At 35.3% G+C, this 18,884-nt stretch overlaps 1 protein-coding gene across 6 annotated transcripts in view; it reads right to left on the bottom strand.

Annotated features, from left to right (window-relative positions):
* Positions 1-11,576: 11,576 nt before the first annotated feature.
* USP15 (ubiquitin specific peptidase 15) overlaps positions 11,577-18,884 on the bottom strand; it is a 145,250-nt gene continuing 137,942 nt past the window's right edge. For all 6 annotated transcript variants that reach the window (XM_050748403.1, XM_050748404.1, XM_050748405.1 and 3 more), the window contains 2 exons: positions 14,930-15,018; positions 11,577-12,027 (listed from right to left, as the gene is read on the bottom strand). In XM_050748403.1, the coding sequence (XP_050604360.1) occupies positions 11,845-12,027; positions 14,930-15,018 (272 nt within the window). In that variant the 3' untranslated portion in view covers positions 11,577-11,844. The remainder of the gene's footprint in view (positions 12,028-14,929; positions 15,019-18,884) is intronic.

Genomic DNA, 18,884 nt, shown 5'->3' with positions numbered 1-18,884 from the left:
ATTTGCTGTCATTCGTAAGGAAAGAACAATCATTCCCATAGTTGGGTACTTATTAGCAATAATACCTGCTACATTTTTCATAATGATCAAGACACAAAACCTTGCAATTATTCTGAAAGTTAGGTAATATTCAATAACAGTGGTAGGAGTAGATGGCTTAAGTGAATGGGGATTTGGTTTCCTTATAAATATTAATAGCCCCCCATCACAAGTAAACTTATATTCTGAGAAAGTCATAGGTTTGCTAAGCAAATATGCAGTTTTGAGTCACATTGTTGCTTTCTAATCAGGTTGCTCACCCCAAGCCTTCCTAGGTGGACATTAGGGAGCTGCTCTAGTTTACAGAGAGGTGAGAGGCAGAGAGGTGAGGTGAGTTGCACAAAGTGGTAGGCTCAGAGGTGGTTTAACTCCTGAGCCTATGGTCCAAACGACTCTTTTCTACATGAAGGGAAGTGATGGTTTATTTAATGTGTTGACTGGGCCACAGGGTGCCCAGATATGTGGTCAAACATTATTCTGGGCTTATCTATGAAGGTGTTTTTGGATGAGATTAACATTTAAATCAGTAGACTGAGTAAGGCAGATTGCCCTCTCTATAATGTTGGTGGCTCCCATCAATTGAAGGCCTGAATAGAACAAAAAAGGCTCAAGTAAGGAAAATTTCTCTTGCCTGATTGAACTGGGACATCAGTCTTTTCCTACCTTTGCACTAAAACTGAAACAGTCAGTCTTCCTGGGTCTTTAGCCAGGTAGCTTGTGGACTGGAACTTTTATCATTGGTTTTCCTGGTTCTCAACCCTTTGGACTTGAACTACACCATTGGCATTCCTGGGTCTCCAGGTTGCAGACTGCAGATCATGAGACTTAGGCTAAGTGCATGAGCTAACTCCTTATATATACACACACATATATATTATATATACACACATATATATCATATACATACATATATATGAGGGAGAGAGATATATATGTGTATATGTATATGTACACATACATGTATCCTATTGGTCTTGTTTCTCTGGAGAATCCTGATTAATACAAGGAATTAGAAGAGAACTTTAAGACAGAGAAACAGGATCTGATTTTTTTTTTTTTTTTTAAATGAAACCATGAAGATCATTCTGGTAGCAGGATAATGGACTGAAGTAGGAGGGGGCTGCTAGACAGATGTCATCTTGGTGAGTGCACCCTGAATACACATTTTTGAAAATGGGATGCTACATTATAGGCTGCCAAAGACATGCAGTTATTTAATACTGGTTAAATGAAAATACATGGCTGGGTGCTGTGGTTCATGCCTGTAATTCCAGCACTTTGGGAAGCCGAGACGGATGTATTGCCTGAGTTCAAGAGTTCAAAACCACCCTGGACAACATGGTGAAACCTGGACTCCACAAAAATTAGCCAGGTGTAGTGGCACATGCCTGTAGACCTAGCTACTTGGGAGGCTGAGGTGGGAGGATCACTTGAGACCAGAAGCTGGAGGCTGCAGTGAGATGAGATTGTGCCACTGCACCCCAGCCTGGGTGACAGAGCAAGACCTTGTCTCAAAACCAAACCAAACAAAAACCAGGCATATATTGTTTTATTCTGCTTCACTTTATTATTATGCTTTGAAGATAACTGCTTTTGTTTTTTACAAACAAGGCTTGTGGCAAGCCTACATTGAGCAAGTCTATAGGTGTCATTTTCCTAACAGCATGTGCTTACTGTGTGTGTCACATCTTGGTACTTCTCACATTTCAAATGTCTTATTATTGTATCTGTTATGGTGATCTGTGATCAGTAATCTTTGACGTTACTGTTTTGTTTGAGGGCACAGATGTGTGTGTTCCAACTGCTCCACTGGCCATTCCCCATCTCTCTCCCTCTCCATGTGCCTCCCTATTCCCTGAGACATAACACTATTAAAATTAGGCCAGTTGATAACCATCCAATGGCTTCTAAGTGTTCAGGTGAAGAGTCATACATCTCTCTCTCTCTCAGTCAAATGCTATAAATGATTGAGCTTAATGAGGAAAGCATGTTGAAAGCCAAGGCAGGCTGAAAGCTAGGCCTCTTGAGCCAAACAGCCAAGTTGTGGATCCAAAGGAAGAGTTCTTGAAATTAAAAGTGCTACTCAAGTGAACACATGAATCATAAGAAAATAAAACAGCCTTATTGTTGATATGGAGAAAGCCTGAGTTTTTTTTAATTAGAAGATCAAATCAGTCACAACACTGTCCTAAGCTAAAGCCTAATGCAGAGCAAGGCCCTCTCTCTCCAATTCTATGAAGGCTAAGTTAAGGAAGCTGCAGAAGAAAAGTCTGAAGCTAGCAGTGATTGATTCTAAGGAAACAAGCCCTCTCCACAACAGACAAGCATAAGGTGAAGCAGCAACTGCTAATGTAGAAACTGTGGCAAGTTATCCAGAAGATCTAGCTAAGATCATTGATGAGGGTAGTTACACTAAACAAACTTTCAATGGAAATGAAAGTCTTATGTTGGAAGACGTCATCCACGACTTTCATAGCTAGAGAAAAGTTAATGCTTGGCTTCAAACAAGAGACTGATTTCTCTTGTTAGGGGCCAATGCAATGCTAACCAATGTTCACTTATCATTCCAAAAATCCTAAGGCCCTTAAAATTATACTAAATATAATGTTTCTGCTCTATAAAAGGAACAATAAAGCCTGAATGACAGCACATCTGTTTATAGGAAGGTACTAAATATTTTAAGCTTACTGTTGAGATCTACTGCTCAGAAAAAGATTCCTTTCAAAATATTACTGCTCATTGACAAGTGCACCTGGTCACCCAAGAGCTCTATGGAGATGTATGAGATTAGTGTTTTTCTACCTGCTAACACAACATCCATTCTGCAGCCATGGATCAAAGAATAATTTCAGCTTTCAAGTCTTACTATCTAAGAAATACATTTTATAAGGCAAAAGCTTTCATGGAGAGTGATTCCTCTGATGGATCGGGGCAAAATAAAAACCTTCTGAAAAGGATTTGCTATTCTGGATGCCATTCATTCAGAATATTTGTGATTCATGGAAGTCAAAATGTCAACATTAACAGGAGTTTGAAAGAAGTTAATTACAACTTTCATGACTTCGAGAAGCTCAAAACCTCAGAGGAGGCAGTAACTGCAGATGTGGTGAAAATAAGAGAACTACAAGGGGAGCCTGAAGATGTGTCTGGATTGCTGCAATCTTAGGGTAAAACTTGAATGAATAAGTTGCTTCTTATGGGTGAGCAAAGAAAGTAGTTTCTTGACAATCTCAACATCTGTGAAAAGAAGGGGGGACAAGTTTTCTCCTGGTGAAGATGCTGTGAACATTGCTGAAAAGACAACAAAGGATTTAGAATATTCTATAAACTTAGTTGACAAAGCAGTGGCAGGGCTTTAGAAGATTAACTCCAATTGTGAAAGAAGTTCAGAAAGAAGTTCTATTGTAGGTAAAGTGCTCTCAAATAGCACTGCATGCTAGAGAAATCTTTTGTAAAAGGAAGAGTAAATTGGTACAGCAAACCTCACTATTGTCTTACTGTAAAAAATTCCCACAGCCACCCTAACCTTCAGCAACCACCATCCTGGTGAGTATCTATCAAAATGAGGCAAGACTGTCCATCAACAAAAACATTACTACTTGCTGAAGGCTCTGATGATTATTTAGCATTTTTTGGCAATAGTTTTAAAATTAAGGTATGTACATCTTTTTTAGGCACAATGCTATTGCAGTTAATAGACTACGGTATGGGGTAAATATGCCTTTTATATGCACTGGGAAACCAAAAAATTTGTGATTCACTTTATTTAAGTATTTATGGTGGCTGGGAACCGAACTTGCAATATCTGAGGCATGGCTGTACCCATAATTGTTACTCAATATATCTGTTATGGGCTCAACTGTGTCACCTCCAAATTCAAGTTGAAGCCTTAAATAGTATTTGGAGAGGAAGTCTTTAGGAGATAACTCGGTTTAGATGAGGTCATGAGGGTGGGGGCTTCATGATGGGATTAGTGCCCTTATAAAAAAGAGATGCCTGAGAGCTTGCTCTCCTCTCTGACCCTCCTCTGCTACCATGCAAGAACACAGTGAGAAGATAGCCATCTGTAAGCCAGGAAGAGCACCCTCACCAGAAACCAAGTATACTGGGGTACCCTGATCTCAGATTTCCAGCCTCCAGAAATGTGAAAATATAAATTTCTGTTACTTAAGTCACCCAGTCTGTGGTATTTTGTTATGGCAGTACAGTATCCAAACACATAAAAGCCATAACCTCTGGAGTCTGGATTATTGTCTTTAATTCAAATGACTTTAATGACTAATAAAACTGGGCCAAAAAACAAAAAGGCAACATAATTGATGTCTGCTGAAGGCAAAGGTTCTAAATGTGTTAGGAAGTTATGCTCATAAATACCTTTAAAAATTATATTTGTAACTGGATTATTTTGTGTTTGTATATTACTGTATATCTTGAACTTAGAATAGTGCCTGGCACATAGTGGACACTCAGAAAATATTTGATGAAGGAATGAATGAAGCTCTAGAGGCCTTAACAGATACAGAACAGATGGGTTGCTGCAGAGCCCAGTGCCATCCATCTACAAAGTGAGGAGCCAGTTAAAGAGTACAAATGAGAAGGAACAAGAGGATTTAGTGACTGAGTTGTCTCCAGACTTTGTGTACATGACTTTTCTCCTTCCAGCCCTCAGTTTCTACCTCTGTAAAGTGGGATTCCTCAAAGATCTCTGGGTTCCTTTTCCCTTATTTCTGCATAAACAAATTACCTTAAAGCTTAGTAGCTAAAAACACAAACATCTGTTATCTCACAGTTTTTTTTAGGAATTCAGGTGTGGCTTGCTGAGAACCTCTGGATCAACGTCTTTCATGGTGTTGCAACCAAGGTGCCTGTTGGGGATGCAGTCTCATATAATTGGATTCTAATATTCCTGATAAAATTTTAATTTTCAAGTTTACCATCATACTAAGACTTCTGTTCCAAATTTTTTATAGGAGGCCAAAAATAAAAAAAAAAAGACTCATCCTATTAGTTATTAATTCTTTTGCTAAAAATATAAACATATACTTTTAACAACAGCTTCAAAAATGAAATTTAGGCCTTCCTCTCCATATCCATAAACTTAATACTTCTAAGAGACCAGCATAACTTTATGGTTGTGAAAACTGTAATTCAGAGGTTAATGATTTGTTTGGACCTAGCTGTGGTGGAAGTTGTTGTAAATATAGAATGTTTCCTACCATATCTCACTGTAGGTAGTACTCAAATATCTAGGATTAATGATGTTTACTGTTTGAATTTGCAGTATTACTTCAACTTATACAATAGGTACATAGCTCAAAAGTGAATATAGCTCTGAGTTCTAGAGATTAAAAATCTTTACCAAAGTCACTCAGCATTTAAGGGAGACCTACAGGAATTCTTTCTCAAATTAAAAAACAAAATACTATTAAGTAATTTTCCCATCTTTACTTTTTTTTTTTTTTTTTTTTTTTTTTAAATAAGGGCAATTCTAAAATAATTCCTATTTGCTTTACATAATTCTCGGGACACTGATAATTCACCACAATGTGATTACAAATAGATAATCCTTGGTGTTTCTATTAGGGAGTTCAAGAACTGAATGACGGGCTGGACGTCTCAGTCTTTTTGGGGAAATAAGTTAAACAGACATGATGGAATTAATTTGGATGAACTTATCAGACAATTTAAAAATTGTCCACTTGATATAATGGAAAGATGGTTCTCACTTGAAAGAAGATTAAACGCTGTATTTAATAGAAATGACTCAAGGTTAGAAAAGAGTAGGTACACATATGACTAGACATAAGTGAACACTTTAATACATTAGTCTAAGTTACTTAAAAGCATACTTAATCATGAACAGAAGAGCATTAAAGAGTTATGTCTGTTAACATCAAACATTCCTTTATGGAGTTTAAAAGAAAAGCAAATACTATTAAAAAACACTTTAATGAGAGACTTGTGTTTGATACGTTACAAAGTCTAAGAATTCTGAAAGATTTTAAATAAAAATTAGAAATGTGGTGATGTTTTAAGGTTTAAAACAACAGCTTGGGAAATGTTAAGTATGTGTCATTACTGAGAAGAATGTAATAATACACATTAATGGGAAAGACTGTTGGGATGTTTCCATATTTATTGTTTTACTTTTATGTATGTAGATTTAACTCCAGCTAGCAACAAACTTAAATGTCACAGCAAATATTGTTTTTTTTTTTTGGTTTCACCAAACTATATAGAACAAGCTGCAAGTTCCTGACATGAGAAGAAAAAAAAAACTTTAGCAACACGAGCACCAACTTTAATCATGATATTCTACAGTAGAACATAGTAAATTACTGATACAATTTAAACATTTAAAATATATTTTGTGCATATTGAAAGTGTGTGGTCTTATTTTACACATTTTCAATTCCAGAGAGATAGTTGTATTTTTAGCTGCTTTGTTAAATCACATTTGCTACACATTTCTAGGGAAAAAAAATATCAAAACCCATTTGACTGACTTTCTGTCTGTCCTTTGAGACTCTAGTCCAATATATTATGTAAATTCCTGATTTTCCTTGAATGGCTTAGCCAGTTTCTGAATGTCCTTAATAGTCTAAGGTCTATTTCACAACCCTGACAAGTTCCAGGCTCCCCAAAGTAGAGCTGGGGAATAATTAAACCATGGCACGATGGGGTATGCTTCCCGATGCATGTATTTTCCAAAAACAATTTTTGAACTGTCTGTTTTATATTATCCATTTAAAAATTCTTTACCCCATCATTAGTGAAGAAAAAAGTCTTGATAAATATTTGAATTTTTACCATCTATGTTTTATTTTCCTAATTCTGATATTTTAAAGCCTATTCTATGCAGCTTATAAAATTTTGATGTATTCTATGTAGCTTATAAAATAACTCAATTTTAAACCAAAGTTTTGTTATCTGAGCTATTTGGAAATTCATTTAATATATAGTAAATATGAATTAAACACATAAAACACATACATATTGAATTGAAATGGTCTCCAAACCTAGAATGCTTATTTAAAAACCATCATATATAACTAGAAAATCTGATAATAAAATGATATATAATATAGATCTGCAACTGAATATATAATGAAAACTAGCAAGGATATAAATACACTCACCTTTTCCTCCTTTCCCTATCCTCTGGTCAAGTGGCACTTGAAAGAATTATTTGGGAATAAGTATCAATATATTTTCAAGAAATGTTGTTTCCAAATTCCTCATGTTAAGTTATTCAAAGAGCAAAAACATTTTTATTTTACTGTAAAGTAAGAAAAAAAAATGAGCAAAAATTTCTTCTCTTATTCTTTGGCTCTAGAAAGGGGCTTTTCCTTTCCTTCTTACTCCTCTGATATTTTAGAGGACCTCTGGTTCCTTCCTCTAGTCTATGACTCAAGAATTTTCCACATTTCTATTTTAAAAATTAAAGTGGTGAGCTCATCTACACTGCACAAGCACAGGAGATCAGAAGCATACTACATAGGGAGACTTGGAAGCAGGCAATAATGAAATGCATTATCTGTAGATAACTTAAAAATAATAAAACAAAAAATTGGCCTGCTTTTACTTGTCACCATACATCAGACTCAAATGTTATCAGTCTATCTCCTCTAATACATTTTTAATTAGAATATGTATTATCTCTGAGGTAGAAAGCTTCTACTACACCCTACACTCCCTTTCGTGTACCACTGAAGGAGACTCCATTTCAGCCTCCTGGCTTATTTTATAAGATAAACTCACTTCAATCAAATTAGTTCATAAAAAACCCCACCACCTTTATGTTGTATCTACTTTGGTACTTACTGATTTTCTTCATGTCCATATCAATGTTTTTGTGTAGTTTTATATCCAGTTGTCAGAAAGCAAGGATAAATACAGGACTACTAAAAGAACACAGATTATGAGAAAGCAAGATATTTAAATAAAGCACCAGGTTACAACTTTTTCAAGGAGATTAATTAAAACTAAATTATAAGGCTGAGGCAGGAGGATCACTTTAGCCCAGGAGTTCAAGGTTACAGTGAACTATGATTATGCCACTGCACTCCAGCCTGGGCGACAGAGTGAGACCCTGTCTCCAAACAAACAAATGAACGAACAGAAAGCAAAACTAAAGTAGAGTTTACAAAGTCCTGAAATTCAGGGTTGCATTTGGGAAAATGGAAAGAAGGGGACACAAGTTAGATGAAAAGGACAAGAAAAAAGTATGTCACATTGTATTTACCATTTAATTAAAATTGTAATAAAAGTATATAAATTAAATGAAATTAGTTTTTAAAAGAGAATGGGTCAGTCAATATTCCAGTGGGTACTTTCTTATTCAATGCTCAAATACTGAGCTAAATATACCTTTAAAAGCAAAGTCATTAGACTTCAAGATGTCTATTCAGACCGAAGAAATCAGTGAGCGTGTAATAAAGTTTACAAAGCTCTTCCCATAAAATATATGATCTCATTTGAGCTCTCAAGAATCCTATGAGGCAGACACTATAACACAGTGAGAGGTAGTATATATCTGAGGATAGAATATTGGCTCTACCACATAGCAATTGTGTGAGCTTGGGAATATTACTTAAATGCTTTGTATCTTGGTTTCTTCATATGAAAAATGGGGATGACAACTATCCCTACCTCATAGCTGTTGTGGGATTAAATGAGAGAATGCATATAAACATTTTAATAGAGTGCCTGGTCTACAGTAAGTGCTCAATAAATGCTGGCTATTATTATCATCATTATTCTACAGGTAAAGAAACAGACTAGGAAATATTAAGTTCAAAGTCATGATTACTAAGTGGCAAAGCTAGAAGTAGAAATTCTAGTCTAGATATATTCCCACTACCCTGTATTACCTATGAATATCTTTTTTTTTTTTCTTTTTTTGAGACGGAGTCTTGCTCTGTTGCACAGGCTGGAATGCAGTGGTGTGATTTCGGCTCACTGCAGCCTTGACTGCCTGGGCTCAAGCAATTCTCTCACCTCAGCCTCCTGAGTAGCTGGGAACACAAGTGTGTGCACACCCAGATAATTAAAAAATATTTGTACAGATGAGGTTCTTACTGTTACTCAGGCTGGTCTCAAACTCCCGGGCTCAAGTGATCCTTCTGCCTCAGTCTCCCAAAGTGCTGGGATTACAGGCGTGAACCACTGTGCCCAGGCCGAACACCTACTTTTAATTAAAATATGTATTATCCTTTTGCACTACTTTTTTTTTTGAGACGGAGTCTTGCTCTGTTGCCCAGGCTGGAGTGCAGTGGCACAATCGTGGCTCACTGCAAGCTCTGCCTCCCACGTTCACGTCATTCTCCTGCCTCAGCCTCCCGAGTAGAGGGGACTACAGGCGCCCGCCACCAAGCCTGGCTAATTTTTTGTATTTTTAGTAGAGACGGGGTTTCACCATGTTAGCCAGGATGGTCTCGATCTCCTGACCTCGTGATCCACCTGCCTCGGCCTCCCAAAGTGCTGAGATTACAGGCGTGAGCCACCGTGCCGGGCCCCTTTTGCACTATTTTTAAAGTCTACTTTTTGCAGCTGAAAAATGACATTTGAGTTTGACGTTTCAATGGCATTATTAACATCACTTCTTTTAGTGGGAATAGAAGTTAATGACAGGCATTAAAAAGAAAGTGGTCTCTGAAGAATTAGGATGGAGACCACAATCTAGGTTTAAAAGATTTAGCTTTGACTTTTCTTTAAATCTTCAGAAAAATGGAAATATAGTCCATTAGTTGGTAGATGGCAGAAAGAATGTAAGCTCTGTGAAGGTAAGGATATGTGTTTACTGCTGTATCTCCAGACTCTAGAACAGTGATTGGTACACAAACATATGCTTAATGAATAACTATTAAAGTTGAAAAATATCAACTTTAAAACATGTCCTTAATAGTAAGATTCATTTTGCTCTGACATAATTTCCTTTCTAGTATTAACTATTTATAACTAAAAAGTCTAGCATATAGTAATCTAACCATAAAGTAGGGGATTTTTATTAAAAGATTAAGAGTAAGAAATAAAAGACTAAATAAGGCCTTGAATAGCTTTATTGAAATCTGTATAAATAAACATGCACATTTCAAATGTAAACTCAAGTGAACTCAAGTGCAGACAAAATTTTAACCTCTGTCATGCAGGAGGTTAGTTTACATTAAAAAAGAAAAAAAGAAAAAAAAAAAACCAAAAAACAAAAAAACCCAAAGCAGCTTTTAAAATACCAGGATGATAAACCAGCTTTAATATCAAGATATAAAGCAAAGCCATGATCAACATACCTCAATTATCCTGGTCAAATGCATTTTTTTAAAACTTTTAAATGCTAACATAAATAAATAATTTACCAAAATGTGCACTCACAGAGTGAACTTTTATTTACAATACACAATTTATAATCTATTGTATTTGATTAGTTCAAGTGAAGAACATTATACTTTTTGCTTTAATAACAGTGGGACACAAAGCAATTTCTCAGGTAGTCGATATGTGAAATGTGCCCCAGCATTTAGGTTTTCTATTAAAGGCAGTATTGTATGCCAATTTACAATACATTCTTTCAACTAGATCAAAGGGAAAAAGCAGCAAATAAAAATGTTTCAAATGTTCACACATATTTTTGGCATCCTGGATCCTTGAATGTGGTGAACTAAAATCAAATTCAAGGTGTTTATGCTGTATATACTGTACAGGTTCTGACTCTGGAACATGCAAATGCCATTTCTCTTATAACAAGTTACCTTCTGAGAAAAGCTGTAAGGCTATGGTGAATTCCATCAGGAACACACAAAGAAAGTTAACAGACCTACCTTTATAGCCAATTGTCCATTAATGATTTAAAGGCCAGTATATAAAAAAAAATTTCTCATTTAAGCTTGATGCAATTATTACTATGGATACAGAATACTATTAAGTCTGTCCTTATATTACAATAATTGGGAGAGCTAAAGTTGCCAAATTACCACAAAATGGGGTAGAGAAAAACAGACAGCAAAAATTTTAATTTTGGACCAACACCCAATTAAAGATATGCATTTTAAAGCAAAAAATGTTTCTGAATGTCTGAAGAATAGATCCCAATAGCAGTAAATAATACTTACATGTAACTGAAAAATGACTTTAGATGGAGTATGAAATCTAGAACCTGTTTCCACAGTGGCAGTAAAATGAATATAATAGTCTGGATTTTTAATGGTACTACAAAAGGAAATAGCTTTTCCAAGGTTGTTTCTCGTATCATGACTTGGTTTTTTAATAGGCCCACATTGATTACCGGGATAAATTTGAAACTGTGGTTTTTGAAGAATGCTGCCGCAGTATTTATGCCACATTGATACTGCAGCTAAATATCATAGTAGTATGTATGGCAGCCTAATGCACATGAACTAGATTATCCAAAAACTAAGTTCAGCCATAGTTTTCTTGCAGTATTATTAGAGCAAAATAAAGGACCAACATCCACAAATTTAACATTTGTCATCAACTCACATCCAAAAAATTAAAGGAAACATAATTAATCAAAACAGCAGCAAACTTAAAAGGGATTTATTTGTGATTTCCTATATATATTTAGCTTGTAAATACAAGACTGTAAATGTATTAAGAGACAATTTCTGTTAAAGTTTTCATTGTGTTTCACTTCAAGTACTGCACAAGTTAAAATCTGATAAAGGATTTACATTCGGTTATCTGAAACTCCCCATCTCAGACTTTTGTTTTAATGTGGTGGGTAACTTCATCATTTCCATAGATACCACCAGCAGGAAAGTCTCTCTTTTATGGCTTCTAGGACTTTCATTAGTTAGTGTGCATACAGTTTTCATTTTCTATATCATTGTCATTATCATTGCTATCTTCATCACTTTCTAATGGGATGCCAGTGGCAGCTGAAGCACCTTTAGTTTCTCGGTCAAGAGGAAAAAAGCCAGTTCCACTGAAAGTGTCTTGTCTCTGGTAGAAGAGTACATATGCTGCTTTGGACTGTCAAAACAAAGGATGTTAAAATGGTTATGATTCTCAAATATCACATTAAACACATTATGAATTTTTAGGTGGTCACCAATTTTGGTGAGAGGGCATAAATCAAATAGAAAAACCATGCATGGTCAAATGGAAGTTACCAAAATTCATTAAATAGAAGACAATTTCTAATAAAGGAAGAATGGTCGTTAGAATTACAAATTTTTATGTGCTTCTAAATTATTTGGACCAAGAAATAAATGCAACTGTGTCACAGATTAACCTAGTTACTCTAATGTAAAACAGAATTCTACGCTTTCTTTCCTGTCATCTCTTAAGGAAAAGGTAAATTCCTTCCTTCTAATACTAGTCACTTCATCCCATGTTTGCTGTAGAGTCCACCTTTTCCTACCATCTTAAAGATACTGTTCCATCAATGATCACTGTGTATCTTTAATGAGTCCTTATCCACTGGACTTTTCTCTTTGGCCTTAACAAATACCTAAGGTTTTTCCTATCTATAAGTCCCTCTCCATTCTACCTCCCCTTCTAGCTGCCATATACCTCCTCTCTTCCTCTTCCTCACAGTCAGGGTGATAAACAGAATAGTCAATACTCATCATTCACTCTCACGCACACTTCTCAACTCAAAGTAATCTAGCTTTTCCCCAAACCATCCTAGTAAAATGGCTTTCAGTAGGGTCAATAACCTAATAAACAACTGAAATGGGTGCCCTTTTCCGTTCTTTTGGTCAATCTCTCACTATTTAATTTAATTTAATGCTTCACTATTTCTTTTCCTATCAACAAAACAATTTTTAGCTTCTGTGACAACACTACTCAGATCTCCTACTATCTCTTTGGCTTCTTCTCAGACTCTTCTGTGGACTCATTAAATCCTGACCTTTAAACATACTATGTTCTGTCCTCAGCCTACCATTGTCTCAACCTGTATCCTCTCACTAGATGACTCATTTAAACCTATGGCTTCAACTGCTGCCTAAGGCTGACAACTCAAATGTATAACCTAAATCAGTTCTCACCCCTGAACTCCAGTCTTATTAGTCCAACAACCTAATGGAAATTTCCACACAGTTATCATACAGGCATCTCAAACTTCAACAGCAACTATTCTTCCTATATTCCCAATCTTGGTGAATGGTGAAGTAAAAGTCATCTTAAACTTCTCCTTCTCTGGATCTCTACATCTATTACCTTTATTATATCTTTTATCAAGTTATATTAATTCTATCCAGTAAATATCTCATAAATCCATTCTTCCCTTGTTTATATTGTTCTAACTACTATTTTAATTGCTTAAATTATGTGACAGCCTCCTGTATGGCTTTTCTGTTTCTTTATTCAGTGTCTCCAATCTATCTTCTATGATGTTCTCAGAGAAATGTGAAGACACAAACTGAACAATGTTATTCTCTTGCTTCACAATCTAATGGCTTCTCATAGTCTGTAAGAAAATGTCTAAACAACTAGAATGCCACTTTTCTTGATCTAAGCGCTAAATTTATCTCCAGCCTAATTTCTTCCCCATGTCCCTTTAAGAGCTTTTCCTTTCAGTCACATCCAATTATGTGCTGTTCCCTTAAAATATCATGCTTTGTCATGCCTCCTTGTTTTTGTAGATACAGTTTTCTTTGCTTAGAACACCTTTTGTTTAATTTACTCTTATTTTTACTAGCAGACGAGGTCAGACATCATCTTTACCACAAGAACTTCCCTGTACTGGTATTATCCCCTCAAACCCTAAATCTGAGTTGAGACAGAAGTTCCCTTTCTAAGTGGCCATAGTAAGGTATTTAATAGTACTTATTATGCTGTAATTGTTAATTTACTTCTCTGTCTTCTTTAGTTTATAAATCAGAGATAGCTACCTTTTAAGCTCTGGACTGAGTGACAACTGTCTTTTTAACTCTGTTTAGAATGGAGTCTTTTGTGTATCTCTCTCTCTCTATCGTATTCAATTTGTTGACTAAATGAAGAATCATCATTGTTAAAATGCATGGCAACATCAAATTCGTAAACTATATATAAACAAGATAACTGTTTATTTGAAGCCAAGATTAGGGCAGTGTTGTTAACAAGACTGATGAGGAGGTGGGCAATTTGAGAATGTCTGGACTGGGAGATTAAGGAGGAGAACAGAATTGAATTTCTTTTGCAGAAAAAAAGAAATTAGGAGTTTAAGTGTAAACAAAAAATGTGGTTAATTAAAACACAATTTAAAAAATATTTATAGTATTCAAGTCTCTCTGTCATAGATACGGGGAGATAAATGACAGCATATATACATATATATGTATGCATCTGTGTGTACACAAACCCATACTGAGAGAGTCAGCGGTGGATGATAAACTGATGCAAGTGTGAACAGATGGAACTTCCTCATTTTTTTACTATTCAGAAAATATCAAAGTAGTAAGTACACAAGTATTAATCCTTTATAAATCTGTAATTTGTTTTATCTAATTATATCATTTTGAGTTTAAATACTTAATTTTCATAAGGCAAGATAAGACTTTAAAGATCACAGATACGGTAAGGTACTTCAAGGATTTTTTTTCTCTTGTTTAAACATCCTGGCTTTAAGTAGTCAATGTCTAGAAAGTTAAGAGCTGAATCTACTTTCCAAAGAAAAACTTAATTATTTTTATTAGAAATTCCATGTTGAAAACTACCAAAAATTTTTTTACCTTGCAATTTATGCTTTTGTTAGTGGGAAAATTTAGAAGACAAATTTCCATTTAGGGGACAATTTGACATTTCTTTAAATAAGAGTCAGTCTCTTTTAGCTACTCAAGCTACTAGAATATAAATTACAGTGTTCCATGAGCCCCTTTTATTAATTTATATTCACTCCTTAAGGCAGTGAATCCCATAGTTTTCAGGAAATATAAGACAAACTTACCACAATTTGGTCTTCAGATGCAGTGGAGACACTACTGTCATCAAAATAGTACCATTTTCCATCATCTTTATTTTTTGCAAAAGCAGTATCTAATGAAAAAAATATAATCACTGTGACAAAAATGATCTTGGTTTTCTGGGGAACTCCTCAAAACTCTATAATCATCTATATAAGGAATATCTACTAAAACTGCCTGATAATCATCTATGAGGCTTATTTATTACACATTCAATTGATTCAAATGATTTCTAATTTCCGCAATTAGATACCTAAAATAATTTTCATATAAGTTGAAACATTCTTTTTTCATCTCAGGAAAAAACATTATTTTTAAATTCACAGAATAACACTAATGATAATAAATGGTAATTAACATTCATGTAGTGCTTACTGTGTACCAGGCATAGTGTTATGCACTTTACATGTATTGTCTCATAAAGAAGGTATTATCATTACAATTCTCCCCACCTTAGAGACAGGAAATTAAGACATCAAAAGAAGGATAATTTACTCAAGGTAGTATACTGTTAGCTAGCAGTTAGGATTTAAACCTAGATCTGTTTCTGACTTCATAGTTTGAAATTTCAACTATTATTAAATTTTCTATAACAATTTATTTTCTGATACCTCTACTCATTATGCTATAGTGTTTTTTTTTTTTTTTTAAACACCAGAATCTCTTTTAGTCTTTAACAAAAGTATAGTCGGTCCTGTGCATACATGGGTTCTGCATCCCTGAACCCAACCAACCACAGATCAAAAATATTTGAGAAAAAAAAATTCCACAAAGTCCTGAAGAGTAAAACTTGAATTTACCATGTGCTGAGTACTATGCTACATTCATGTGAATGAAGTGATGTGCAGGCATTGTATTAGGTATTACAAATAATCTATACATACAAGTATATGAGAGGATGTGGGTAGGTTATAGGCAAATACTACAATATTTTATATAAGGAACTTGAACATCTGTGGTAACCACTGATACAAAGGATTGACTCTACACAGCAAGAAAAAGGCAAAAAGTGATTCATTAATCCACATAATTTTTAAAGATCTGCTTTAAGTTAAAAAAATGCCCCTTCTCCCATCCCATGCCTTGTATAAACTACTCAATAACTGAAGAAATAAAGTTGCACAATGTTTCCAAAATAATTATATGTGGTCATTGCTTCTAAAAAGTGACACTTTGTAGGGTATGGCTTCTAAATAATTCTTCCCATCCTAAAGTAAATATTATTATTCTTCTCATTTGTATGTAAATACAAAATTGAGGTATTATCCTTAATATGGCTGAAATCAAAGGGCAATATTCTCTTTCTATGAAGTTACCTGTTTAGATGATGTTCAGAGGGAATGACAATACTTTGAAAGTAAGGTAAGCATTATCTTTGGTGAACCTCCACTGGTGGCCAGAAGATAATTCAAAAGACAAGCCGATCAACCAACCAGCCAACTAACCAATCAATCACAATAAAATAACGGTTTAAATTCTAAGTTGTTTGGTTAACGATTTTACTGAGTACCTAGCAGGTGGAAGAAATGTTTCATATTCTACCTGGTGTTGGTTCCCTCTCTTCAAAAGTCAACCATGGAGAGAAACCGTAGAAGCAGAGGAAAGTTAGAGTCAAAGGAACTAACAACAACAACAAAAAATTGAGAACCCTGTTCTCAATATATGAACTCAATAATATTTCTGTGTGCATTCAAGATGGCTGCAGAATGCGACAGAATGGATGGAGACAGAAATGAGAAAACAATCTAGAAGAAAGCTTTTAAATTTCATGCTTCAATTTTTGTCACAGAAATCAGCAATACTTAGGCTAACTGAATCAGAGTCTTATTGCTGTTTGAAAGTCCTGTTGGGCTAACAAAATATTTGACAACTAATATGACTGTACCCCATGCAGCTGGTTAAAAATCAGCCTTGGTGAGGAGTGGAATGAAACAGCAGTGGGCTGAACACTTTGAGCACACTTTTCTCTGTTTTCTCTCCTTCCAGCTACAAAGGACCTCTGCTAAGCTGTTGCTGTGCATGCTGTATTGTTTCTTGACCTGTATCCTTTCTTAAATCTAAGTAAACCTGGTGCTGGGTGCAGCCTTTTGTGTGCTGTGAGTTCGTTGATCTCAACCCAAGACCAGCGCAGAGCAGATGCTGCACTTAGGTCTGTGTGATCTGTAAGAGACACACTCAACACAAAGGCACAGAGTTTGTAAATTAAATGATATCAAGAAGAAAGCTAGAGTAACACTTGTAATACCTGAGAAAAAGAAAAAAGGGGCAAAGAATGTCAAATCCCGGTGTTAAAAGGAACAACATAGAAAGAAGAGCTACCCATTATGAACATAAGTATAACTATGCAAAATATTAACAACTAATAAAACTGTTGGGAGAAGCAGGTCAATCAACACTTTAGTAGGAGTCCTGACAAATTCCTCTCAGGAATAAAATGAACATAAAAAATAACCAGGGATAGTAATGGTTTGAATACAGTGATAAGCTTAAAATATCACAGATATAAAGAACTCTATATTTAAATGGGGAATGTATATATTTTTTCAAGCATACAAACAGTTAAGGAACAGACCATGTACTAAGACATGTTGGAACTTTCAGACTCCTAAAGATTAATGTAGACGATGCTCTCAACTGCTATGTAATAAAAGAATGAAGTGACAAACTCTATATTTGAAAACTAAGCATATGATTAAATGACATTGTGCTAATTAGGAAATCATAAAGGAATGAAAATCTGAAGCACAGCTAAAGCAGTACTTAGCAGAAATTTATAGCCTTTTAATTAGCCTTCAATAGAGGAGAAACAATGAAAAGCAAAAAGCTAAGCATTCAATTCAAGAAGTTGCAAGAAGAGTAACATAGAAACCCAAAGTAACAAGAGGAACCATACAATGAAAGGAAGGGAAGAAATCAATTAGATAGAATAAATACATACAAGCCAGGTGTGGTGGTGTGCACCTGTAGTCCCAGCCACTCAGAAGGCTGAGGTAGGAGGATCTCTTGAGCCCAGGAGTTCAAGACCAGCCTGGGCACCATGGTGAAACCCCACTGCTACTAAAAATACAAAAAAATTAGCTGGGTGTGGTGGCATGTGCCTGTAGTCCCAGCTACTTGGGAGGCAAAGGTGGTAGGATCACTTGAATCCAGGAGGTAGAGGTTGCAGTGAGCCAAGATCGTGCAACTGTACTCCAGCCTGGTGACAGAGAGAGACCTGGTCTAAAAAAAAATGTATAGATAAAATAAAATATAATAATTATAAAAAGTATAAACACATACAACAACAAAAATAAAAATTTAATAAGATGAAAAGCTAATTCTTTGAAAAGACTAATAAGATAGAAATCTCAGAAGACCGATACTTTTTTTTCTTTTTTGAGACAGTCTTGCTCTGTTGCCAGGTCAGAGTGCAATGGTGTGATCTCGGCTTACTGCAACCTCCGGCTCCCCGGTTCAAGCGATTCTCCTACCTCAGCCTCCCGAGTAGCTGGGATTACAGGCACGCACCACCACACCCAGCTAATTTTTGTATTTTCAGTAGAGACGGGGTTTCACCACGCTGGCCAGGATGCTCTTGATCTCCTGACCTCGTGATTCACCCACCTCCACTTCCCAAAGTGCTGGGATCACAGGCATGAGCCACTGTGCCTGGCCAAGAAGAATTGATTTAAAAAAAAAAAAGAGAGAGAAAAAGAATGAAAATAGGATAAAAACAGTGTGATATAAGCATTACAAACAGCAATTCTTAAATAAAATGAAAAACCTCAATGAAAGGGATACATTTTTAGAAACAGAGAGAACATCAAAATATACACAAAAGGAAAAAGAAAACTGAATAGACCAATAGGCATGACATAAATAAAAACAATATGTCTGTAAAGCCTAAATGGCTTTACGGGTTAATTCTACTAGACTTTGATGAACAGTTAATTCCTATAT

Source organism: Macaca thibetana, chromosome 11 (genome assembly GCF_024542745.1).
Source record: "Macaca thibetana thibetana isolate TM-01 chromosome 11, ASM2454274v1, whole genome shotgun sequence".
NCBI classification, from domain to species: domain Eukaryota; kingdom Metazoa; phylum Chordata; class Mammalia; order Primates; family Cercopithecidae; genus Macaca; species Macaca thibetana.
This window is presented reverse-complemented; position numbering and strand designations above follow the sequence as displayed.